A 27,857-nucleotide genomic window follows, 5' to 3' on the forward strand; every position below is an offset into this window, starting at 1 on the left:
GACGGCAGGCAGGCGGTGACCCACCGCCTGGCGCCTAGCCGCATAGGCGATTTTTTTTCAAAACCTAAATAATAAATAACTTGAAATATTCATGAGTTTACTATAAAATATAACTTTTATGTCTTATGTTTTTTTAGTTTTTGTGCGAAACTCTTATAAAATTTTAACAACAACAACAACAACATAAATATTAATAGATATCAAGTCTTCATATATAATATGAGATTTAATTTTTTGCTTGAATTTTTTTTTCTGCGCTTCTTCTTTTTTTTTTGTGTTTGTTTTTAGCTTCGCGTCTCTCTTTTAGTTTTTGATTTTTAAATTTTTTAAATAAAAAATAGTAACCGCCTAGGCAACGGGAGATTAGGCGACAACACCAATGGCGAAGCCAGGATTTAAAAGTACCTGGGTCTGGCTCTGTCTCGTGTTAGACAATATATATATATATATATATATATATATATATATATATATATATATGTGAATGTGTGTGTGTATCGAACCGAACTTTCTAAAACTGAATTATCTTTTTTTCAATAAAATTAATCGATCAAACTTTACTATAAATACAAAAAAAATAAAAAAAAAATTATTATTTTGATTATTAATCAAATTAAACGATCTCGATCTTTTAGAATATTTTTAAAAAAAATCAAGTTCTAATTCAAAAATTGTATCAAAAAATTGAATTATATAAATTTAAATTATTTATTAAAAAATATATTTTCAAATCTAGTTCTATTGTCCAATAAAATTTTATTAGAAAATTCAACAATATTAATTTTTTTTATATAAACATTAGGTTTGTGCAGTAAACATAACTATTACGTTAAAATTTGAAACCAAAGCGACCTAACCAATATTTTTAAAATCTAAAACCGAAATTATGAATAAAATGAACAGATTTTTCTGATGAATCCAACTCGGTAGGTTATTTTTATTGAAATTGATATTTTCTGCTCATTTAGACTATATATAATTGATGTATGCCTCTGATATGTCGATATATGCTCTTTCGGTTTAAAAATAACTTTTAAAATTTTATTTTTTTCATTTGCTGAAATACCTAACTAGAAAATTTTAATTATCCCAAAAATTTTCAACAAACGGTCATTTTTCAAATCTCATAATTATTGAATTTTCAGTTTTTATAACTAAAAAAATCGCAATACAAGCTCAATAATAATTGCAAAGTCAATAAGACCTAAAATATTTCAATTTTCAACCAATTGATTATTGAGCAAATTGGTGATAAATCCCCAAACCCAAACTTGACTTTGCCCTAGCTCCCTACCCATAAGATTCTTTGCAATAGCTTCCTAGGACCACAAAACTTGAATATTTAATTGCTTAATTCTTGTACTGGATTTATGCTTTTTTATGCTTAAAATCTAAAGACTTTATGCTAAAATCTGAAGATTTTGTGCTTATTCATGGTACAAAGAATTATCCCTAAAAATGGTATCAAATTCTTAGGTTAATTATTCAGACATAATATTATTTGTTAATTCATGCTTTTTTTGTTGAGGATAAGATTTTTTTTAAAAAATATGACTTCAAACGAAGGTTTGAATCAAGAGCATTTTATTCATATGAAATCTTATAAACAAGTTAATATATTCACAATAGATTACTTATAACAGGTTGTGATTAATGCTCTTAATTTTGAAGAGATAAAGAAAAATGATTTCTAACTCTCAATTTTTAGAGATTACCCCAGATTCCTCTAAACTCTCCGGAGATCTTAGAGAAATTCAAAAGACGGTACAATATTGCAGCAATCAGCTGTATGAAATACCTCGGCAAATTGAAGAAATCCTTAAGAAACAAGAAGAAATTCTTGGAAACCTAAAGGATCTTCAAAATAAAATCATAAATCTAGAACACACTTCGGGTTCTAGAAAAAAAAATACAGGAGGAAGGTTACCACTCTCATTTGGTATCGAACCTTTGTTACATCAGAAAGGTAAAACCAAAATGGTCCAAAAACCTTTAACCAATGATGAAATGATGATTAATCTTATAAAAGCAGTATCAGAGAAAAACACTATCTGATGACTACTTTAGAAAGATTAAATCTCGAGGATCTACAAGATCTTGCGGATTCTTTTGCGAATCTCAAAGTAGTAGATCTAAAAATGAATTCCCCTGAGGGTGAACAACCCATAGGGAATCCCCCAAGATATGTGGTTAAAATAGAAGAACCACATAGTGAGTTCCAGGTTGGAAAAAATTCACATCCAGCAGGAACCAGATCGAGAAGAAGTAAAATCCCACTCCATCAAACTCCTTACGGAAAAACTGTTTTAGATCCAATACATCCTTACGGGGTTATGTTAAACCTTGATGTTTTGGACTTCAAAAACAGAGAAGATCTTATAGATGATTGGACGTCAGCTATGAGAATAGCAGCAGAGACATTAGATCTCAATAAAGAAGGATTCATTAAACTTCTAGAAATGAGTCTAATGGGATCTGTTAAGATCGCATGGGAGATGACTATGCCAGAAACTAAGGAATCAATTTTAGCAGGAGAATCCCTCAGCGAGAATGGAGAAAGAATGGCCCCCCTATTTAAAGCACAATTCATAGGGGTAGACTATTTCAATAATCAAGATACAGAGAAAAAAAGAAGATATACTCAAGCTCTTTATAGCCTCATGTTACATGATATCTGCTTAGTTGATGAATACATTATGTTATTCACTAAATACAAATGGAATTCGGGAGTCGAGGAAAATATAGCTATTCAGCTATTTTTTGCAAAAATGCCAAGTCCCTGGAGAGAAATGCTGATTAAAGAATATGTTCCAGGCAATCTTGATACATTGGCAAGACGTGCCTCCTTTTTGAAAGGAAAATTAGCAGAATGGTGCCATATGGCAGCATTACAGAAGAACTACAAGAAAATAAGGGGTATATATAAGCGTACACCTTTGTGTTGTAGAGAAAATGACCTTCCAACGATCATTGGAAACAGATCACAGGGATTTAAAAGGAAAAAATTTAGAAATAATCCCTATAATAAAAGAATAAAAAGTTATTGGAAACCAAGAACATTTTGGTCTAAACAAAAGGCCAGATCCTATAGATCAGTTAGAAGAAGTGGACCTACAAGAACATCCCCAGCAACAGGCTCATCACAAAGCATGGGAAGAACACCATCAAGAAGAACTTTCAGAAGAACTCATACAAGAGCAAGTGAAAGTTTCAAAGATTGCAACTGCTGGACATGTGGAGCAAGAGGACATATATCTACAAATTGTCCAGAAAACGAGAAAAAAGGAGTTAAACTCTTTGAAGAAACACCAGATATGGATGATGCGGTCTTCTTTCAAGATCTAGTCCAAGTATATCAATTTGAGGATATCCCCTCAGATGAAAGCATATACCAAGAAGAGATATTGTTTAGTTGAGAAGTTTCTGAAGATGAATCAGAATCAGAATCAAAGTAAAGAGGAAGTGTTTCGCCATGAAACACATGAAAGTTTGGCTGGGTTCTTTAGTCAAACCACGATATCTCATAATATGGTCCAAAGGATTATGAGAGAAAATCCAACATTACAGAAGTACCAAGGATTTTCGGCAGGACAAGTTGAAAGGGTCTTAGGAAACCTAGGGCTAAGACAAAGAAGACATAATTTGATTTATAAGGTATCCAGAAGGGAAATGGCGATCCCTATGGAACTAACCAGTAATCAAATTGAAATGCAGTTAATTCCATTTGAAGAAATTCGAGAAGAATTACAGAAATTAAAAGCAGAAGTAGCAAAGACAATGTCTTGGATTCATATTGGAGCAATCCAGATTATGATCAAGGCTACTTTTAAATAGGGAATAGATTCACCCATAGATATCGTAGTATGCGATAAAAGAATTGGGAATATACAAGATGCGGTTCTAGGAACTATCTCGGGAAATTTATGTGCAGGAAAAATTGTGGGAGTTATTTATCCAAGAATAGCCTACAATTTAGCTGATAGAGATTTTAGTCGAGCCTTGACTTTGCATCAAAATTTCAAGGAAAAAAGACTATTGAAGGAAGGTAATAGGTCATATTCTATTACGTATCAAATTTCATATGCTATTTCTAATACTCACAATTCTGAATTATTTATTAGAAATGAGTTCATTGAAATTCCAGAGATCTTTGGGAAAGTTGCTCAAGCAATATACCCGAAAAGAATCGAGTTTCCTTTAATTCAGGAAACAGACATTCAAATTCAAGACAGACCAGTTCTATACAGAGACCTTAAAATAGAACCCCGAAGGTTATCTTTCCAAGGAGACATAATGACAAGCAGGAGACGGGACAAATCTCCTATTCAAGAAATTCCACCAGAAGAAAAAGAGTTTTCTATAATAGGAAAACTTAGATCTCCAGAAGGATGAAAAGAAGTGAAAATTGTATTCGAAATTACAAGTCATCGGAACTTGTTCCCTTGTAACTCGATTTACTATTTGGAACAACAGGAAAAAGGAACTTACCAAGGAGTAATAAATATTAGAGAATTGGAAGTTCAAATCTGGGGAATTCCAGAAAAAGAAATAGATCAACTCATTCTTGGTCTAGAATTCCTGGAGGACCATAAACCATGGAAATGCCTTGAAAAAGGAATAGAGTTCATGGCAAAAGAAAAGACTTGGAGAATTCAATAAGAATTCTAAGAAATGGAAAATCAAGAGAATTGGATAAGGGACAATCGCTTAATCAGATTCGAGAACTCTGTTCACAGACAGACGAAGAAGCAACAGTTGAAATTAGTAAGTCATGAACATGATTTACTAGAACGCATTGAATAAGTAGAAAGGAGTAACCATACTCTACCTTCTGAGGCCTTAGGGAAACTAAAGGTAAATAGTCTTAATCGGATTACTGAGTTACAACACAGTCTGTTAAAAATGGCAGGGCCATTTAGTAATCCCTTTAAAAAATGACAACAAGTCCTTTCTCCATATACATTCCGATAGGGATGTTATATGAACAATATAAGGCTGAGTATTTTGCAGCTTATATTGACTCGGGAGCAGGAATTTGTACAGCAAAAAGAGGAGTCTTCCCTAAAGAATGTGAAGAGGAATTGCCAAAAATTGCTGGACGAGATTTCTCTCGAAGAATTTTAATTCTTTGCAAAGGAATAAAACAAGCAGAGATCCTTATGGGAGGTGCAGGTCAAACACCTTGGTACAAGGTAAAAACATCACCAATCTATTTCCATGATACAGGAGCTGATATCCTGTTAGGAAATAACTTCTTACAAATATTTAAGAAGTACACACAAGACAATGAGTCAAGAAGACTTATGTTCACTACAATTTGTGATCATAAAATTATCGTTCAAAGACTCAAGGTTGCTTTTTATCGACAATTGCCGATAATATTTCGCAGCCAGCATGGTGATAAAGACAACTTTTTCACCCAAAAATGAAAGATCCAAAAAGGTTTGGAGAAACCATGTTGAAAATAACAACAGAACAAGAACTCCAAACAGAGGATATGGAGCTTCTCAAGGTAACTCTAAATCACAGAGATATAGAGTTAGAGAATAAAGTATCCCTTGAAGATGTCAAAAAGAGGCTCAAAGAAAGTTACAACGAGCATCCATTGGCATGGTGGGATAGAAATCAACTCAAAGTCAGTCTTACTCTAAAGGAAGGCAAAGAGTATGAATTCATCAGATATAAGACTATCCCGATGAACATAACAGATTAAAGGACTATGAGAATGATTATCAAGGAACATTTGGACCTTGGTTTAATCAAAGAAGGAGTTTCACCATATAGCAGCCCAGGTTTTCTGGTTAGAAATCATGGTGAAATAAAATAGGGAAACCCAGGCTAGTTATTAACTACCAAGGTACTAATAAAATCCTGGAGTTTGATGGATACTTCATACCGAGTAGAGAACACCTAATTAGCTGTGTACGAAATGCTAGAGTGTTCTCAAAATTTAATTGTAAGTCTGGATTTTACCAGATTCGAATGGAAGAAGGAAGTAAGAAATTCACAGCCTTCTCTACTCCACAAGGACACTATATTTGGGAAGTTATGCCTATGGGATTAGCTAATGCACCCCAGATATTTCAAAGAAAGATGGATAACCTTTTTAAAGATTATTTCAATTTTATGTTTGTTTATATTGATGATATTCTTATAGCATCAAAAAATATAGACGAACACGTTAAACACTTAGAGATTTTCTCTAAAATTTGTAAACAAGAAGAACTGGTTTTATCTGAAAAGAAAGCAGTCATAGCAACAAGGAAAATTGAATTCCTCGGTATTGATATTGATGAAACTGGAATAATTCTACAACCCCATATTGTGGAAAAGGTAAAGAATTTTCCAGATAAACTCAAAGATGTAAAACAACTGCAGAGTTTTCTTGGAGTAGTTAATTTTGCAGGGATGTTCATTAACAATCTAGCAATGTACAGAAAGGTGTTCAGTCTTTTGTTAAAAAAGGATGTTAGGTTTATATGGACCGATGACCCTACTAAAGGGGTAAACCAATTAAAAGAGATATGTAAGAATCTCCCAAAAATGGCTATACCCGTAGATGAAGATGATCTGGTAATATTTACGAATGCCAGCGACGATTGGTGGGCAGCAGTCCTTACCAAGATCACTTCAGATGGGGAAATACCATGCAGATACTGTAGCGGTCTTTTTTCAAAATCTGAGGCCATTAGATGACATATCAATGAGAAGGAATTTTATGCAGTTAAAAGAGCTTTTGAAAAATGACCATTATTTTTACTTGCTAAAAAATTCACTCTGAAGGTTGATAACACCCAGGTAAAAGCTTTCCTAAAAAATAAGATTGAATCTAAACCTGAGAAAGCTAGGTTATTAAGATGACAAGCATTATGTCAAAATTATATTTTTGATATTGTTATTATTAAATCTCATGAAAATATTCTTGCAGATTTCTTAACAAGAAATGGAAGTCAGTGACGTGGATTCCATCATGAAAATGCAGAGGCATCTCAGGGAACACCTTGGGTTGCTTCAAAACGAGTTCAACCAGTTAGCCATTAATGCTGAAATGGCCGGCAGGTTACAACAAGCTGATTGGATCAAAGTATCTAATCGAATTACAGGATGTATGCAAGCTCAAACACAACTATGGGCTGTTATTCAAGGGCCAATTGTGAAGGCTATAGAAAAACCATTGGTTTCTCATAAACAAGATATGCTAAAACCATTGGTTTTACAAGAACAAAAAATACAACCACCGGTTGTGAAACAAGATTTTGAGGAATCCAAAACTCAAGAAACAAGTGCTAATCTATCATCAGCCTTTGATGATCTGGATGAAGCAACAATTGATGAGGATAACTCATCAAGTCAACCCTTCTCCTCTGGGGTAAAAGAGGAAGAGATCAATCTTAGGCCCAACACTGACAAGGGCAAATCTAAGATTGATACTAATCCATCTATTTCTCCATTCCAGGTTTATCAACAAAGGTAGGAGAAATTGAATACAAGGAGTGAAATCAACCCGAACACTTGCAGGGTTGATGTTGCAGGAATATATCCAAGGGTTTGGCTAAAAAATAATGTCAATCCTAAAGATGTAAAACTCTGGTATGAATTTGGGGCTTTGGCCTCAGTTTATACAACGTCACCAAGCTTTCCGGAGATATCACTGTTACCAAAATGGATCCAGGAAGCAGTCCTAGAAACATGGGCAAATAATGATCATTTGTCCAGAGGAGATGTGCTTGAGTTATACTTTTTTAGTGCAGCTCCAGAACCAACAGTGAAAGGATCACACGAACCCTTTCATTTCATCAAGCTGAGGAGACCTGATATAAACAGTCATAAATTTATCAAGGATCCTAAAACTGAAGAAATACCCTTGGTGTCCACTTTCGGGGAAAATGAGATCTCAACCAGAAGGGCATGGGATATTTGGGTCTGTCTTACTGAGATGGACAAAGTCAAGTTTCCATTCAAATTTTATCAGAATTCTGTGAATGGATCGTTCCTGTTGAACACAATGACAGGAAAAACTATAGCATTTGCGGAAGAACTCTTCGAAAAGAAGAGAAACCTTTTGTGGAACAGCAAGTTGCCGGGGAGTAAAGAAACTCGCCGAAAATTTTGTAACATGACTCATATTGGACGATGGTCAGAGAATATCTGCCCAAAATGCCCAAATCAGAAGGAGCCAGAATTTGGAAAAACCTTTAGACCCCGAACGGATCGAAAGGATTTTTCCGAGACAAGCAAATGTGGTCAAGGACCACCGAAGATGCGTTTTCACAGGGGCCTACTTCAAAAGAAAAAGATGTCCCGACAACAATAAAGCAGACATGTGAGGAGAATAAAGCCAAAAGAAAGTGGCAGACATGTGATTCCTCCACTAGTAAAAGATGCCATCAATAATGGCATAAAAAATTCGAGACAGCTGCCTCCTCCACTAGTAAAAGATGCCATCAACAATGGCATAAAAAAATACAAGACAGCTGTGAGATTCTCTGAAGTTTCTCGGTGAAACGAGTGGAACTACAGCTATAAATACAGGCATTTGAGAAAGCTGAAGATATCGATCATTCCCTTCAGTTTTCTTACAAATAAATTGTTGTAATATTTCTCTTTCTATTGTATTAAGTTTTTTTTTATGTATTTCAAGAACAAGGCTACTATGAGTAGCTAAACAAGTTGTCTTCTCCTCTTCAAAGAAGTTGATTTATGTAATAATATTATGTCTGAATAAATTTCCTAAATCTCTCGTTCTTCATGCTCATATTTTATAATTAAATTTATATATCATACGCCTTAAGGTAGAAAACGAATTAAGGCTGTGCTGGGTGTCGTTGAAGGAGCTTGTGCAGAAAGCCAGAAACAATCTGTTGCGACTGCGTGGTTGGAGTGTGAGGAGCATTTCGTAAAACTCGGCAGGTATGACCCGACGACATTATGGTCAAAGAGGTATTTAAATTTAATTCATCTTACGGAAGCATGTTGGACCCTAATCTGGAGTATATCGGCTGGAAATCTTGCGTAACTAATAGTCTTGCATGGCCGGGACTGGTTCGATAGGTATAACAAAGCCACGTACAAAGGATTAGTTTTAATTATATTTTAATTCAAATATGGGGACCACTAGGGAGTGAAAATAAAGAAAATGGTGGGTAGGAGTTAAGTTAAAGAGAAGTTTGGTAGTGAGGAGTTTAAAATAATTTGCCCTTGATTATTTTTCCTAAATTTCGAAACAATAGTTTTTAGGATAAAAATTCCAACTTCAAAATTCATATGTATCATAAATCAATATTATCGCAACTAAATATTCAAAAAATCTTAGGGTTTTTGAATTTATCTCAAATCACATAATTTCAAAATCTATGACAATAAATCAACCAAAAAATGTAATGAATTGTTATAATTTTAATTTTTTTTACATAGGGCTGAATTTTTTTTTTTTAAAAAAATTAAAACTGCTAAATTTTTTTTTTGAACAAATGGGTAGTGCTGGAGCCCATCCTAGCCCAAGGGTGGCTCCGTCCCTGGGCAACGCCTAGAGGCATAGTCTAGCAAGAAAGCGAGGCGGTGGGCAACCGCCTAGTGCCTAGGCGACGCCCTTTAGAACACTGCTAATTAATGAGTAATGTGTGTACCGAAGTACCAGTATACTATTATGATGGGATAAACATATTTGTTGTAAATGTGTCAAAACGAACTAGCAAAACAGGCAGAGCACTTTTTAGGCAGGTTTGGAAAATACCAACCCAATCTACCTATTTTAAGAGGTGGAATGGGTCCATCCAAAGATTATGTGTAATTTGGCGGGTTAGAGCAGACTGATGTTAAAGAATATCAAGCAACAACAAATCCTCAAATCTTTCAACAAGAGTCTGCGAGTCTGTTGTAACATGCTGTACATTTCAAATGTTTGTTTATCTATTCCTTACTTTTAGGCTTACCAGTAGAACCGTATTCCTTGTTCTCTCTATATATTGGTCTTGACGGCGCCACAGTAAGTGGGCGGGGTTTGAAACCTCTTTATCATCCTTTTTTGTTGTTGCAGGAGGGCAGGAAGTGGTACCATCAAGGTATCCAAGGAGATCCAGTCCAAAGAAAAGAGCATTGAATTGTGCTTTCCATGGGAAGTAATTTAGTGATGTGAGTTTAAGTGGTAGTTGAGCAGCGACATTGATTGTGATGAGATTCTGAGAAGAGTCCGAAGGGATAAGTACACTTGATGATTGTGTGGTCATGTTTAAAAAAATAGGAGAATTGAAACTAGCTCGTTGGAGTAGCTTCTCTTATACCATAAAAGATTTAGAAGAGCCTCAATATGATTGACTTTCTCATTTAATTTGTATTGAATGTACATGACAATATATAGAGAGAACAAGGAATGCGGTTCTCCGCTTTGGTTTCCCATGGATTCTTGGCATATACCTCCCTCAGGTTTTCCTCCCTCAATCATGCCATCATCACCAGGAATGTCTCATCCTCCAGTCGAGCATCTCACGGCAGCTCCACTGCTTCTTCTGCCACGGCCAACCATAGACACATCGCCGCCTACTTCTGCAGGTTCACGTATTCCCTCGTCTACTTCTATTGCTCAACATTCAACATTCATCTCAAACCCAACCACTACCATGCCCTCAACAATCACTCCAGTCAACACTACGGTACCGCTGCCACCAAACCCATCTCTTCCTACTCCCGCCCACTCAATGATGACTCGCTCAAAAAAATAGTGTTTTTAAACCAAAATGTCTTTATCAAGTCTCCACATGTCACCCTTTACCAACTTCTATCGAACCTACCTGTATAACTCAAGCCATGAAACATGTTGAATGGAGAAAAGCCATGTCTGATGAGCTTACAACACTCCTTCGAAACGGAACTTGGGATCTTGTTCCCCCTTCATCTTCTCAAAATGTGGTTGGTTGCAAATGGGTCTTCCGCATTAAGCGTAATCCTGATGGTTCCATTTCAAAATATAAAGCTCGTCTTGTTGCAAAGGGATTTCATCAACGACCTGGTGTAGACTTTCACGACACTTTCAGCCCAGTTGTCAAACCATCAACAATCCGAGTAATTCTCAGTTCTCACACTGGCGTTGTCAAATGGCTAGTCCCTACGCCAATTAGATGTAAACAATGCATTTCTTCATAGCACTCTAACAGAAGAGGTTTTCATGCAACAACCACCTGGTTTTTTAGATCAAAACAATCCTTCCTATGTCTGCAAGCTTCGGAAAGCTATTTATGGACTCAAACAGGCACCTCGAGCATGGAACAACGAACTCAAGGGATTTCTGCTCTCCTATGGATTTACTACCTCGCGCAGTGACACCTCTCTATTTATTTTCCATTCCAAAGATATTCTCTTGTATTTTTTAGTTTATGTTGATGACTTAATTGTTACTGGCAATAACAATGCTGCTCTCAGTAGATTTTTTCAGGCGCTTTCCTCTCGGTTTTCTATTAAATATCTTGGAGACCTGCACTATTTTCTTGGGATTGAAGCTCTACCAACTCCTACTGGACTTCTTCTTACCCAACATAAATATATTAGGGATCTGCTTGATCGAACTCAGATGTCAGGGGCAAAGGAATGTACATCTCCCATGTCTACAACTCAAGCACTTCAACTCAATGATGGTTCTCCACTAACAGATGCTACAAATTTTCGCCAAGTTATCGGTTCTCTTCAATATCTCTCACTCACACGGCCGGACGTATCCTACGATGTTAACAAACTAGCACAATTCATGCGCCGTCCGACTGAAACTCACTGGTCAGCAGCTAAAAGAGTGCTACGTTATTTAAAGTCCATAATTCATCATGGTCTCTTTCTCAAACGCAATCAGCAACTCAAAGTTACAGCATTCGCATATTCAGATTGGGCAGGAAATCATGATGACCGATCTTCAACATCAGCATATATAGTTTATCTTGGTGGCAATGCTATCTCCTGGTGTTCCAAGAAGCAGAAATCAATTGCTCGCTCCTCAACTGAAGCAGAATATCGAGCTCTTGCCTCATGCGCCGCTGAAGTTCTTTGGATCAAGAATTTTTTGAGTGAACTACATGTTTGTTGCTCCTCTCCACCGCAGATTCTGTGTGACAACATTGGTGCAACATACCTCTCTGTTAACCCGGTATTTCACTCAAGAATGAAGCACATCTCTATTGATTATCATTTTGTCCGTGATCACGTTGCTCGCGGATCCTTCGTCGTTTCTCACATTTCGACCAAAGATCAACTCGCTGATGCTTTAACCAAACCTTTATCTTCTGTCATATTTCAACGCCTACGTTCCAAGATCGGTATCTCCAATAGAAGCACCGTCTTGCGGGGGGGTGTTAGAGAATATCAAGCAACAACAAATCCTCAAATCTCTCAACAAGAGTCTGCGAGTCTGTTGTAACATTAGCTGTACATTTCAAATGCTTGTTTATCTATTCCTTACTTTTAGGCTTACCAGTAGAACCGTATTCCTTGTTCTCTCTATATATTGTCATGTACATTCAATACAAATTAAATGAGAAAGTCAATCATATTGAGGCTCTTCTAAATCTTTTAACTGACCCGTAATCCGCCACAATTCAACATTATGCGGAGTGGTCCGCTATTTGGTGGGTTGAGAAGTTGCTGATCTAAACCCACTTATTTTATATGGCAGAATGGGTCAACCTGACATGTATAACCAAGTTTAACGCATCTAATTTTTTTCTTATTATTTGTAAATTTTTCACTTTTGGTTCTGTTAACGGTAAATTTATATTTTATCCTGTTACGTATTCATTTATAGTTCTCTAACATGTATATTGTTTCATTTTTCATCTTCAACATGTACGTTATTTTATTTCATTTTTTATCAGAGTTTATCGTGTTTTTACATATAAAAAAGACCGAAAATAAAAATAACTACGAATTGAAGGATGAAAAATGAAAATAATATATAATTTACAAGACTGAAAATGAAAATTCATTGTAACAGAAAAAAATATATATATTCAAGTTACATGAATCGGGTTGAATACGAGGTGCGTCTCATAAAATTAACTCATGAGTTGGTAGTGGAGAAAAATAAGACGTGGATGGAATAAAATTATTTATATCAATAATATCACTTATTAATTAATTTTTTTTTAGAATAATAGCTATTCAAAAATCTCTAAATTATTAATATAAATAAATGATAATTATTATCATGCCCTTTTCTTTTATCCTATTATTGCTCTAGCTTGTCATTACTGTTGTTATGAACTTATTTGATATTTTATAACCAATATTATTAAATTAATGTTATCATTATTTCCATTATTATTTTTTGTTTATTACTTATTAATATGTCCATATATCTACGCCCGCACATACACATATACGATAAAATTTAATTTTTATTATAAAAAAAGATAAAATATCATTTAAACTTCGGTAAATTGGAAAAAAATACCTCTGCCAAGTTAAAGATTAGAAATCAGTCCCTACATAAAAAAAAAAAAAATTTATCTGATACCTGACCCAAACTAAAACTTATTTTAAACTCCCTATACAAACTTATTTCTTATTTTATTTTTTATTATTAATAAAATTAATATTTTTATTCTAAATCTCATTCCAATTCCCCATTCTCAAATCCCTCGTTCTCATCTTCTCAAATCCTACATCTTCATCAACTCCTTGTCTCTCCGATCTTCTATCAATGGCTCGCCTCATCCCCCATCTCTGTAGTTTGAAATTTGAAAGTCGTTCTCTTTTGAAGCTGGGGTAATGTGAAGGGGTTTACGATAAGAATTTTGCAAGGAAGCAACGTCGACTCCTTAATCGCCAAACAAACGACTTCGATCCCTCACGGCCACTCCCTCACCAACAAAAGGACTTCGATTTAAAGTTTGTCCATTCTATTTTTTGTGTTATTGGAACTATGAAATTTGATTGTGTAATTTTCGTATAATGCATTCATCTTTTTATGAATTTGGACACATTTTCCATTTTTTGGGAGTTTCATTGGTTTAATAATTGTTTTAATAATTGTATGGTGATTTTTTTGCCCTGTTTCTGCTACACTTTTCCATGTGACAAAAAATAGGCCTCGCATGATATATTTCATTCTTTAATTGGGATTTTGCATTGCCGTGTGGCAAAATAGAGGAAATGTGGTGTTTGCCTTGAAGAAATGCAATCATTAAAGTGAATTTGTGGGTCTTCATTTAGAAAGTGAACAACATTATAGAATTATGATGTTGCTGCCAATTGGATGCAGATTCTGGTTTTATACATCTATTTACATTCCTGATTCCAGTAATTACATGTCTTGTTTTTGTTTGAGTTCGTCCACAAGCGATAGTTGCTTTCATCAGTCTTCTGAAGTTTTTGAACCACTGTATTTGTGTTGAAATATTTGTACATGTTATTACTAATTATTATTTTTTGAATTAGAAATGACAAAGACTAAAAAAAATATGGATGCTAGTGATGGAGACATCAGAGAGAGCGAAAAAGAAGGTTATTCAAGGTGTTCTCCAACCAAATTTTTAAATGTTATGGAGCAGTTGGTTCCCAAAATGGGTGAATTGCAGTTGAAGAAGATAGAGGCTTCACCTCTTGCCCCTTGGTTGAAGATCAAAAGGCTTTCTATAAGCACATCAAGAGTCAATGCTATGCTTAAACGCTTTGAAGTGGAGACATGTAGTTTTTGTTTTGGAAAAAATACTATGGTGCCATTCACTTCTCGGGATTTCTCGATCGTTATAGGCTTATCTAACATTGGTCAACCGGTTAACATCGATTTAAAATTGGGTTCTAACTTCCTTCAACGTTGTTTCAAGGGAATAAAATTTGTTCATAGAAATCTAATCTCTAAGAAGTTATTAGAGTTGGCAGATAATGAGCAGGAAATTGATGACTTTTTCAGAACTTTTATTTTGCTACTTTTTAATTGTGTAATTTTTCCTATTAGTAATTTTGGCACGCCAAAATTTATTTTCCCATACTTGGACAACTTGGAAACATTTTTTGAGTATGCTTGGGGAGATGCAGCTTTTAGGTTTTTGCATGATGAAATTGAAGATCATCTTGGATTCTCTAAACTGAAAAAGAAGGATAAAAAGTATATGGGAGGCTGCATAGTTGGATTAATGGTATTTTATTTATTTTTTCAGCTTATACATCTTATATTTTGAGTTAGTAAATGTTAATTATTTTGTTTTTATAGGCTTGGGTATATGAAAGAGTTCCTATGCTCGGTGAACCTCGTGTTTTACGTTGTTTCCCTCGTTTATTCAAGTGGAGTGAGAGTAAGATTCCCGTTAATCCTAAGGGTGCAGAAGCTGTATTAATGGCTGTGAAATCAAATAAGGTTTGTGCAATTTAATCTATACCATTCTATACATTTTTTTCAATGTATTCTTAAAATAAAAAATTGTTATTTTCTGCTTTTAGATTGTGCCAATCAAGCCATTCGAAGAGGAAAAAGTACTTGTTGGTAGCATAGAGAGATTTAGTGAGGTAACCATTTGTAATTCATGATAGCAAATATATCGATAGAATATTGTTCAACCAATAGTGTAATTAACATTTCAATTTTCAGGTTCATCATCAATCCAATGAATCCGAATTATTGGATCACATAAAAAGACTTGAAAAGGAGATTAAAGTGTTGAAGGAAAAAAATTTAGTGGCTGAAGATGAAGCTAGCCGATCTGGATTTAAGGATACATCACATATATATGATGAATTTCATACCGAGCAAGATGTCGATCAAGAAATTGATCCGGATGCTGAAAAATTAAATGAAGTGGTTGATAAAAAAGTGGAAATGAACACAAATAATGGAGATAACGATCAATTAGGTATGAACATTGGAAAAGAGAAAGAGATAATTATTTATAATGAAAAATCATCTATTGTGAAGAACGTTCAAAAAAGAAGGAACCGGCTGAAAAAAAGAAAACATCCTGACTATACGACTCCACCCAGCACAACGCCAAAGCCAAAGAGAAAGAAACATTCAATCGAATTTTTTGATGTGGTAGTTTTAATATATATGCTTTACTATACATATTAATATTAATGATGTCTTGTGATTTTTTTAGTGCTTAAGTTTTATTGATTTTTGTTTGTGCGTATTTTCTTATTGTTGTATAGGATGATATTGATGTTAAAGCTACTGCTGAAAGTGCCATAGAAAAAGCTCTACTGGAGTTCCGAGGAAGACAAGACTACAATGGACATGATCAAATCTCAACAGAAGAAAGGATTATTATTGAAAAGTACATCTGCGGGGATACTTTGGGGTAGAAATATTTTAACTCTTTTATTTTTTTTTCTGAAATTAAAATTTCTCCATTTTGTGTTTGTTTTTATTAAGTTTGTTATCGTTGCTTTGCAGTGGTGTAGTATGGCAAGATGATACCGTAATATTGTATGGGAACGAGTTATTGCTTTGCTTGTTTGGCAAGAAAATACGATCGGACCTTGTTCATGCCTATTTTAATATTTTGAGCAATAAAAAGCATAATTATGGGCATGACATATATTGCATGTCTCCCAATGTCCAGGTACACATTGTCGATGATAACAATTGAAACTTTCATCCCATAGATATTTAACGATTTATTTTAATTTATAGATCACTGTGATTGGGATGCTTGAAAAAATGAAGCAGAAGCAGGTCAAAGATAATGATTTTACAGAATTTACATCAAAGTTGGACATGAGTACATTGAGAAAGCTGTCAGAGCTAAATAAAGATGTTTTGGAAAGGTGTAAACACTTGATTTTTCCGATCAGTTACAAAGACCATTGGATCTTGCTCATCTACACTCCAAGCGATAAGTATTTTACACTAAAAAATTCTTTGAATGGTGCTATTTACACCGGCGCGGCAAATAAATTTGTAAGTTGAAATCGAAAGTAATATTTTTTTAAAGAAAATTCTACAACTATTTTATGATTGATTTGAAAAATTATTTTGATTGGATTTCTTCTTAGACCAAATTTCTTGCTGGATATCTTTTGAAAGTGGAAAAATGTGATATTGGCAATGGTGAAGTGATTCTTATAAAGAGTTGGCAACAAGAAAATGATTTGAGTTGTGGTGTTTATGTTTGCCTATGGGGTGAATGTTATGCTAGAGATAACTTGGAGTTTTGCAATGAATGGGAGACATAAATTGAAGGATATAGAGCTCGGATGGCTTCAATGATTTTGTCGGATGAACAAGGCTTGTTCAAAGGCTGATCTCTCTGTAATTAGAGAGATAATTAGTTATTCTACGTTTGACGTTGTATTTTGTTACATTAACTGAAGATCCAATATTATGTTGCATATTCAAAGTATCTGAATGCATTTTTTTCGTCAAAATGGCAGTACTTCAAAAATTTATGGTGTTCACTCCAAAATCCAGTATTTTGTTACTCATTTTGAGTATTTGAATAATCAAAACATGGATTTAAAAGCTGGCAATGGGTACTTTCTTAGTAAATATAAGTACGTCAAAAATATACTTCAAAATAAGTATTTTTAATGTAAAAACAAAAAGTGAGATGAAGTGCACGCCTATCATTTAGAGTATTAGTATTGAGTATAATATCGTATTAATTACTACCATTTTACTTGAAAATGCCAAGATCCAGTATTTTGTTACTCATTCATAGTATTGTAATGACCAAAATATGTATTTTAAAGCTCAAATTAAGCATTTTCTTGGACAATATAAGTACGTAAAAAATATACTTCAAAATATGTATTTTTAAATTTAAAACAAAAAGTGAGATGAAGTTCAAGCCTATCATTCAGATTATTAGTATTGAATACAATATAGTATTAATTACTACCATTTTCCTTGAAATGCCAAGATCCAGTATTTTGTTACTCATTCATAGTATTGTAATGACCAAAATATGTATTTTAAAGCTCAAATTAAGCATTTTCTTGGACAATATAAGTACGTAAAAAATATACTTCTAAATATGTATTTTTTAATGTAAAAAAATTGAGATGAAGTGCATGCCTATCATTCAGAGTATTGGTATTGATTACAATATCATATTAATTAGAACCATTTTTTTTCAAAATGCCAAGATCCAGTATTTTGTTACTCATTTGGAGTATTTGATTGACCAAAATACGTATTTCAAAGCTCAAATTTAGCATTTTCTTGGACATTATAATTTCTTAATAAATATACTTCTAAATATGTATTTTTTAATGTAAAAAACAAAAAGTGAGATGAATTTCATGAATTTCATGAGTCATGTTGTGAATGGATACTTATCAACTTGAAAACTACTATCTACAATGGATGATCACGCATAAGTAATAGGAATAAAGACTGATAATTATAATATCATACTAAGGATCATCTTACACTTGTTTAGCAATACCAATAAAATGTTATTAATAAATATTATTAACCATAAGGATGGTTTTTTTGAATAAGTATTGGTATTGATTACAATATCGTATTAATTAGTACCATTTTTCTTCAAAATGCCAAGATCCAGTATTTTGTTACTCATTCGGAGTATTTGATTGACCAAAATACGTATTTCAAAGCTCAAATTTAGCATTTTCTTGGACATTATAAGTACTTAATAAATATACTTCTAAATATGTATTTTTTAATGTAAAAAACAAAAAGTGAGATGAATTTCATAAGTCATGTTGTGAATGGATACTTATCAACTTGAAAACTACTATCTACAATGGATGATCACGCATAAGTAATAGGAATGAAGACTGATAATTATAATATCATACTAAGGATCATCTTACACTTGTTTAGCAATACCAATAAAATGTTATTAATGAATATTATTAACTATAAGGATGGTTTTTTTGAATAAGTATTGGTATTGATTACAATATCGTATTAATTAGTACCATTTTTCTTCAAAATGCCAAGATCCAGTATTTTGTTACTCATTCGGAGTATTTGATTGACCAAAATACGTATTTCAAAGCTCAAATTTAGCATTTTCTTGGACATTATAAGTACTTAATAAATATACTTTTAAATATGTATTTTTTAATGTAAAAAACAAAAAGTGAGATGAATTTCATGAGTCATGTTGTGAATGGATACTTATCAACTTGAAAACTACTATCTACAATGGATGATCACGCATAAGTAATAGGAATGAAGACTGATAATTATAATATCATACTAAGGATCATCTTACACTTGTTTAGCAATACCAATAAAATGTTATTAAGGATGGTGTTTTTGAATAAGTATTGGTATTGATTACAATATCGTATTAATTAGTACCATTTTTCTTCAAAATGCCAAGATCCAGTATTTTGTTACTCATTCGGAGTATTTGATTGACCAAAATACGTATTTCAAAGCTCAAATTTAGCATTTTCTTGGACATTATAAGTACTTAATAAATATACTTCTAAATATGTATTTTTTTAATGTAAAAAACAAAAAGTGAGATGAATTTCATGAATTTCATGAGTCATGTTGTGAATGGATACTTATCAACTTGAAAACTACTATCTACAATGGATGATCACGCATAAGTAATAGGAATGAAGACTGATAATTATAATATCATACTAAGGATCATCTTACACTTGTTTAGCAATACCAATAAAATGTTATTAATGAATATTATTAACCATAAGGATGGTTTTTTTGAATAAGTATTGGTATTGATTACAATATCGTATTAATTAGTACCATTTTTCTTCAAAATGCCAAGATCCAGTATTTTGTTACTCATTCGGAGTATTTGATTGACCAAAATACGTATTTCAAAGCTCAAATTTAGCATTTTCTTGGACATTATAAGTACTTAATAAATATACTTCTAAATATGTATTTTTTTAATGTAAAAAACAAAAAGTGAGATGAATTTCATGAATTTCATGAGTCATGTTGTGAATGGATACTTATCAACTTGAAAACTACTATCTACAATGGATGATCACGCATAAGTAATAGGAATGAAGACTGATAATTATAATATCATACTAAGGATCATCTTACACTTGTTTAGAAATATCAATAAAATGTTATTAATGAATATTATTAACCATAAGGATGGTTTTTTTGAATAAGTATTGGTATTGATTACAATATCGTATTAATTAGTACCATTTTTCTTCAAAATGCCAAGATCCAGTATTTTGTTACTCATTCAGAGTATTTGATTGACCAAAATACGTATTTCAAAGCTCAAATTTAGCATTTTCTTGGACATTATAAGTACTTAAAAAATATACTTCTAAATATGTATTTTTTAATGTAAAAAACAAAAATTGAGATGAATTTCATGAATTTTATGAGTCATGTTGTGAATGGATACTTATCAACTTGAAAACTACAATCTACAATGGATGATCACGCATAAGTAATAGGAATGAAAACTGATAATTATAATATCATACTAAGGATCATCTTACACTTGTTTAAAAATACCAATAAAATGTTATTAATGAATATTATTAACCATAAGGATGGTTTTTTTTGAATAAGTATTGGTATTGATTACAATATCGTATTAATTAGTACCATTTTTCTTCAAAATGCCAAGATCCAGTATTTTGTTACTCATTCGGAGTATTTGATTGACCAAAATACGTATTTCAAAGCTCAAATTTAGCATTTTCTTGGACATTATAAGTACTTAAAAAATATACTTCTAAATATGTATTTTTTAATGTAAAAAACAAAAATTGAGATGAATTTCATGAATTTAATGAGTCATGTTGTGAATGGATACTTATCAAATTAAAAACTATTATCTACAATGGATGATCACGCATAAGTAATAGGAATGAAGACTGATAATTATAATATCATACTAAGGATCATCTTACACTTGTTTAGAAATACCAATAAAATGTTATTAATGAATATTATTAACCATAAGGATGGTTTTTTTGAATAAGTATTGGTATTGATTATAATATCGTAATAATTAGTACCATTTTTCTTCAAAATTCCAAGATCCAGTATTTTGTTACTCATTCGGAGTATTTGATTGACCAAAATACGTATTTCAAAGCTCAAATTTAGCATTTTCTTGGATATTATAAGTACTTAATAAATATACTTCTAAATATGTATTTTTTAATGTAAAAAACAAAAAGTGAGATGAATTTCATGAGTCATGTTGTGAATGGATACTTATCAACTTGAAAACTACTATCTACAATGGATTATCACGCATAAGTAATAGGAATGAAGACTGATAATTATGATATCATACTAAGGATCATCTTACACTTGTTTAGCAATACCAATAAAATGTTATTAATGAATATTATTAACCATAAGGATGGTTTTTTTGAATAAGTATTGGTATTGATTACAATATCGTATTAATTAGTACCATTTTTATTCAAAATGCCAAGATCCAGTATTTTGTTACTCATTCGGAGTATTTGATTGACCAAAATACGTATTTCAAAGCTCAAATTTAGCATTTTCTTGGACATTATAAGTACTTAATAAATATACTTTTAAATATGTATTTTTTAATGTAAAAAACAAAAAGTGAGATGAATTTCGTGAATGCGTACGACTTTTTAAATATGTATTTTCTTGGACATTTTTGCTAGTGTTTATTCCTCATCAATGCGTACGGCTTTTTAATTCAGAAAGCTAGTACTATTTAAATGGTTTTGAGTACTTATACATCATATTTGAGAACTTAAGTTCATCAATTAAGTATTATACAAGCACACTAGGCCTAATCCCGATAGTAATTGATCAGCAAAATTTTCACTAGTGTGTGGCAGTGAAAAATAAATTTATGATATCAGTTTTGTTTGCAATTATATGACTAAGGTGCATCACATAAAAATTTCATAATATATGCTAGTGATTAATAAATATCTCATAATATATCACATAACTAAACCATCGAAAATACAAAAGTTTAACCACAATATATATCAAACCAGTAGGACAAAACACATGACAAATTGTCTCATATGACACACAATAACACAATAGAGAAAATGCATTAACTAAACCATCGAAACATCAATACGTAACACGACCAGATCTTGTACGTTTTCTGGCACACCCATGAACGGTTGTTTCTTTCTCTAGCTCCAACAAATTCTTATGGCTGCCAAAGAAATAAAATAAAATAATTAAGACATTGCTGGACATATATAAAAAAAGAACCAAAACAGTTGAATAAAAATGTGAAATAAATAAACAGTAAACGATTTTTTATGGGATGACAACCAATTAGTTGACGGCTTCTTTACAAGTTCTTCTGTTGTGTCCTGTCCTACCACACCTCTTACACTTTGTCACATGATGTTCAACTTGAGAAGGAATCCTCTGAGTCTTTCTACGTCCTGGTTGACTGCGCACTGTAGGAGCATAAATTATATCTCCTTCATCGATATATCCTTCGTACATGTCGAAGGTTGGAATTGGATTGATTACACCTTTGTATGATTGTCGATACCTTTCCATTTTGAAAAAATCATCACAAAATCGATACACCGACAAGGACTTGGATTCTATACAGGCACAAGCATGCTTACATGGAAGCCCATAAATTTGCCAAGCTCGACATGAACAACTCAACAAATTCAAATCAATGGCAAAAGTTTTATCCATATCCACCACCTCAAACCTTGATCCACTTGATCTATGAACCTTCAAGGTACGAGATTTACTACATGCGAGTGAAACATCCTTCTCTTTTCTAGGGCTTAATTCTTGGACCATCTTAAGTGATGATTCTCGTCTTTGGTGCATCATGGTCATAATTTGGATACGTATATGGTCTACCAAAGAAACAATAGGTAAATACCGAGCAGCTTTTACCCAATTGTTCCAACTCTCAGCCATGTTATTGTTGATTATACCCCATCGCTTACCCAAAAACAAAGCATTTGCCCAATTTTCTGGTGAAGAATTCACAATAAATTCTATAGCAAGTGGCATGGACTCAGTTATCTGATTTATATGTTCATCAAATTCATGCCTAGATGGAGCATATGCTGCTTTCTTCAACACCAAAGACCAATGTCTTTTGTTACGGAATGGATACTTTCGCAACACCTACATTAATAAAATAAAATTGTAAAAGACAATGAACACAAACCAATATTAACTGAAACATATATCAAAAAATAAAATGCACTAAACACAACTAACCAGTTTGACAAAATTATCTACAATATGTCTGAGGCAGTAAGCATGGTGACTACCAGGAAACATAGAGTGGATTGCCTTGATCAACCCCGAATTTCTGTTTGAGAAAAAAGTAAAGCCGTGGAAGAAAATGATTCCTTGTGAGGCTAGGACTTCTTTTAATCGATAACAAAACCAATCCTAATTAGAATCATTTTCTGCATCCACAACTGCATACGCTAATGTGAAAAGATCATCATTAGCATCCTTGGTGACAGCGACTAGAAGACTTCCTTTGTACTTATTTTTAATATGACACCCATCCAAAAATAATAACGGCCGACATCCACTAGTGAAACCAACAAGACAAGCATGAAAACAAATGAAAAGTCGTTGAAATTTTTTAGTCATAGGATCAATTTCACATCCAACAAAACTTCCAGGATTTGTTTCTTTAACAGCATGACAATACCATCGCAACTTATCATATGACCCATTCTCAGTCCCATGAATATCATGCATCGCTATTTCTTTGTCCATCCAAACTTTGTGATAGTCAAGTTCCACTCCATAGTCTCTTTGTATGTCTTTTACCATTGTACATGGACGATATGATGGCTCCCCTCTCAACTTCGCTTTCACCAAATTAGCTACCCAAGGTGAATCAGCGTTCGGATGCCCTCTGGACTTCAAATTATCCTCACCACAACAATGGATCAGGTTGCATTTTCTAATTGCAAATGAATTATCAGATTTATGTTTAGAGGCATATATCCTCCAGTCACAATTTTTGCCCCTACAAACAATAATAATCTTCTCACTATCATTTTTCTGGAAAGAAATTGAGCGTCTGGTTGCGATAGCATAATTTTTAATACAAATTCTGAATTCTGCTGCGTCTTTAAATGTTTGTCCTACGCCGCGTATGCATTGAATCCAAGAATCAATTGAGTTGCTTACATTTCCAATTTCGAGCGGGCTTTCACCGGTTGAATTTATATCATCTTCGATTTCAACCCTTTATCATTTTAATATATAATCAGTCTAACAAACATAGATATTCATTTAACCAAAATTCAAATAAATAACTAATAATCGATACTTAAGCATGATGCCCAATCAACAACGCAATGAATTATAAGCTTCTGCATGCACAACATATATATGTATGAAAATAGACTCATTCTCAATAAAAATGACAAATAAAAAAGAATCTTACCCAATGACATTTTTACTGCCCCGACTCTGGTCGATTTTTCTCGATGCCTTCAAATGAATTATGCTCAGTTTCAAACACATATGAAGATTTATCATGTTTCGAACATCATCGTCGTCATTCAGAGCGACAGAAATCTTTTCATGGGGAGCTATGAATTGTAATGTAGTTAATTGGGGATTAATGTCACTACATTTTTGTCCTAAACTATGGAATACCTCCATTAACGTGACACCATTAGGAATTGAAATTAGATAAAGACCCTGGAGGTATCGACAACTACCAAGAAATGATAAATTCATGCTTCCAGATCCGGACTCCATAAATGATGTGACTCTGAAAAATTGAACAAATAATATAAGATTTCAAGCTACGTAGAATGAAACTTCAAAGTGTAAAATAGAAAGGACACTGGTTAGAGTAAAAACAAAAACAAAAAAAGAAAAATGTGAGATTTTTAAGCTATAAAGCACAGAGCATATACACTTCTTACAAAAAGAAGAAAGAAAGAAAGCATATACACAAGAGATAAGGCGATAATCCACAAAAATTAAACACAAACGGAAATTTTACTTTCGAAGAGGATTGTGTTTTTTTTTTGGAAAACACAAGAAAAAATAAGCAGGAGAGAGCAATAAGCTAAATCGTGAAGATTATGTTGGATAAAAAATTACCTGTTAGCGAGCCAAGCGATTTTTGAAAAAGATCACAAAATGAGACGATTTTTTGCCCTAGGGATTCTCTTCCGGAACAGTGATGGCGAAGGAGAAGGATGAGGTTGTGGGATGAGATTGCATTAATTATTTGAAAACGTGTTTCCCACATATATCCAAAAAAAGGGCGATTACGTAGCTTTATTAGGTCAGGGAGTTGAATCTAAGATTTCATATTTTTCAGATACTAAATCTTAAAAATATTTTTGTGGGGACTGATCAATAATGAAACATATGTCTGATGAATTTTTAAATAATTGACCCTTTAAACTTCTCGTAGGGCATGGCCTGTCGAGTTTTATGAAAATATCTCTGCTGTGGAGTAAACAAAATGTCTCAGTTGAAAATCTTGCAATGTTAGATTTAAGTCGTGGAGGAAAAATTGGGTAGAAATTTATTTAAAATAAAAAATAACAATAAAATCTATAACTGTTATTCTTCGATACATATTGAGTAAACCTCTCAAGTTGATGTAATAGTATATAAAATCAGGTTAATCAAGTATACCATGTACGACAAGCTCGTCCGAGAAAGTGTTGATAAGAGAAATCGAACTCTTAACTATTGGTTAAACATTCACGTATTCTACCAACTTAAGCACTTTTATGACTTATAGGTTTTTTATTTGACCTAAACATCTAACGTATTTAAATGAGGACTAAATTCTCTGCTACACTTGACAAATCTAACGGTATATTCAAGGGATTTATAAATTTCAACCAATAATCGTCTAATTTATATCCTAAAGAATTTATACATACTATAATAAAAGAAAGAAATTTTAAAAATAGAACTTTGATTCGTATATTAAAAAATTAACTCGTACTTCCTCGAGGTTTACGAGCTGATTTCCTAATTTTGTTATTATTTAGTTCAATCAAAAATGATTGTATTCCCGAAATTTAGTTAATGAGAATATATTAATAAAATATAAGCAAAAATTTTAAATTCGACTATATATTTTGAACAATCGAAAAAGAGACACAAACGTTTATAACTAAGATGGAAGTATGTTGAAGTGCAATAATTGTCTCTGCTTGGTAGGACGATAGAAACATTGAATTGCACTATTATCACGAGCTATAGTTTTTGGTAAAACGGCAAGCGCTCGGTCCTATTGTATTAGAGCCAAAGTCATGAGTTCAATTCCCAATTGCAAGGAGTGTAATTATTGAGAGAGAGATTGTTGAGGTGCAATAATTGTCCCTGCTTGGTAGAGCGATCGAACCATGATGTTTGGGATATTGTGCGGGTTAAAAGATTTGAGTTATATCATATACTTATGGAGTTGGTCTCTTATTAGACATTCTCACGAAACTTTATGCGTGAGACGATCAAATTCACTTATATTTACAATAAAGAGTTATATTTTTAGTATAAAAAGTAATACACTATCATATATGACCCAATTCTGTCACAAAAAATTTACCCGTGAGACCGTATCACAAGAGTTTGTGATCCTCATGACATTATCCTAAGAGTGCGTCTAATGGTAGATATTTCTTAATACATATGACCTACACATTTATTTTTTTAATATATCTCACATGTTATGATAAAAAAATTTATTTTAGATTCAGCGTTAAAGTATTACCTTGAAAATATGGTAATATAAAATATCCTATTTGTTTGGTGCAATTTCCTAAACCGTTTGGATCTTAGCTCTATGGAACAATATGTTACTGCTGAAACATAGAAGAATTGAAATCTTATATCAAAACACTATGTATGGATGATATGAATTGACCAAAAAAGAAAAAAAGATGGAATGACAATAAGCGTCTATTATTGAATTGATCATTTAAAATTTATTGACTATTCATTTCCTACACACGTCTTTTTTTAGGAGGTCTACAGCCATTATGTGGCATAGGGGTTACATCCCGTACGAAAGTTAATAGTATACCACTTCTACGAATAGCGCGTAATGCTGCGTCTCTTCCGAGACCGGGACCCTTTATCATGACTTCTGCTCGTTGCATACCTTGATCAACTACTGTACGAATAACATTTGCTGCTGCAGTTTGAGCGGCAAAAGGTGTCCCTCTTCTCGTACCCTTGAATCCACAAGTACCGGCGGAGGACCAGGAAACTACTCGACCCCGTACATCTGTAACCGTGACAATGGTATTATTGAAACTTGCTTGAACATGAATAACTCCCTTTGGTATTCTACGTGCACTCTTACGTGAACCACTACGTACATTCCTACGTGAACCAATTCTCGGTATAGCTTTTGCCATATTTTAGCATCTCATAAATATGAGTCCGAAATATATGTTTTGCCAAAATCTGAAGGGAAATAACATTAAAAAGGCGTCCAAATGACTGAATGAGTATCAAAACAGATAATAAACAACACAATTGGGGTCAAAAGTTTAAAAGAAAATATCATCCAATTATTACGAATTTAACTTTTAAAAATTAAAAGAAAAAGTTATATATATAATTGGTCAAGAAATTGTGGTCCCTTGACAGTAAAAAGAAGTGTTATTTTTTGCACCTCTTAATGATTTATCTGAAATTATTGTTTCACCCATTCCCCCAAAACAGTCTAAAGTATCTAACTTGTCGACCCAAACAATAGGAATCGACTATTCGAGGCGTACATTTTGTGTAATAAATTAAAAAAGACGATGTTTATTTATTTATTTAATGTGAAAAGAGAAAAGCAAACAAAACGAATACATATATTTTCCTCTTTATTAATTATGGAAATTTGGATCTTTCACATTAAATATTGACTTCGTGCTACAACTTTCAAGGAAACCATGCATATTGGATCTTTCACATTAAATATTGAATTGGTGCAATAACTTTCAAGCTAAGAAGTGGA

At 32.9% G+C, this 27,857-nt stretch overlaps 1 protein-coding gene across 1 annotated transcript; it reads right to left on the minus strand.

Moving 5' to 3' along the window:
* Positions 1 to 22,192: 22,192 nt before the first annotated feature.
* Positions 22,193 to 27,264, minus strand: LOC140890009 (uncharacterized). Its single transcript, XM_073297758.1, has 5 exons — positions 26,928 to 27,264; positions 24,312 to 24,459; positions 23,331 to 23,822; positions 23,117 to 23,210; positions 22,193 to 23,020 (listed from the first exon to the last, which is right to left on the minus strand). The coding sequence occupies exons 1-5, from the start codon at positions 27,262 to 27,264 to the stop codon at positions 22,193 to 22,195; spliced, it is 1,899 nt and encodes a 632-aa protein (XP_073153859.1).
* Between the last annotated feature and the right edge of the window lie 593 nt (positions 27,265 to 27,857).

Source organism: Henckelia pumila, chromosome 3, assembly GCF_033568475.1.
Source record: "Henckelia pumila isolate YLH828 chromosome 3, ASM3356847v2, whole genome shotgun sequence".
Taxonomy (NCBI): Eukaryota; Viridiplantae; Streptophyta; class Magnoliopsida; order Lamiales; family Gesneriaceae; genus Henckelia; species Henckelia pumila.

What these genes read in the sequence shown, in the direction of transcription:
- LOC140890009 (XM_073297758.1), bottom strand. Translation starts at nt 27,264, where the DNA reads ATGGCAAAAGCTATACCGAGAATTGGTTCACGTAGGAATGTACGTAGT. An exon ending in GATGATCTTTTCACATTAGC is followed by an intron (nt 23,211 to 23,330) that starts GTATGCAGTTGT and finishes TTTCTCAAACAG; the next exon opens with AAATTCGGGGTTGATCAAGG. An exon ending in TAGATAATTTTGTCAAACTG is followed by an intron (nt 23,021 to 23,116) that starts GTTAGTTGTGTT and finishes TTATTAATGTAG; the next exon opens with GTGTTGCGAAAGTATCCATT.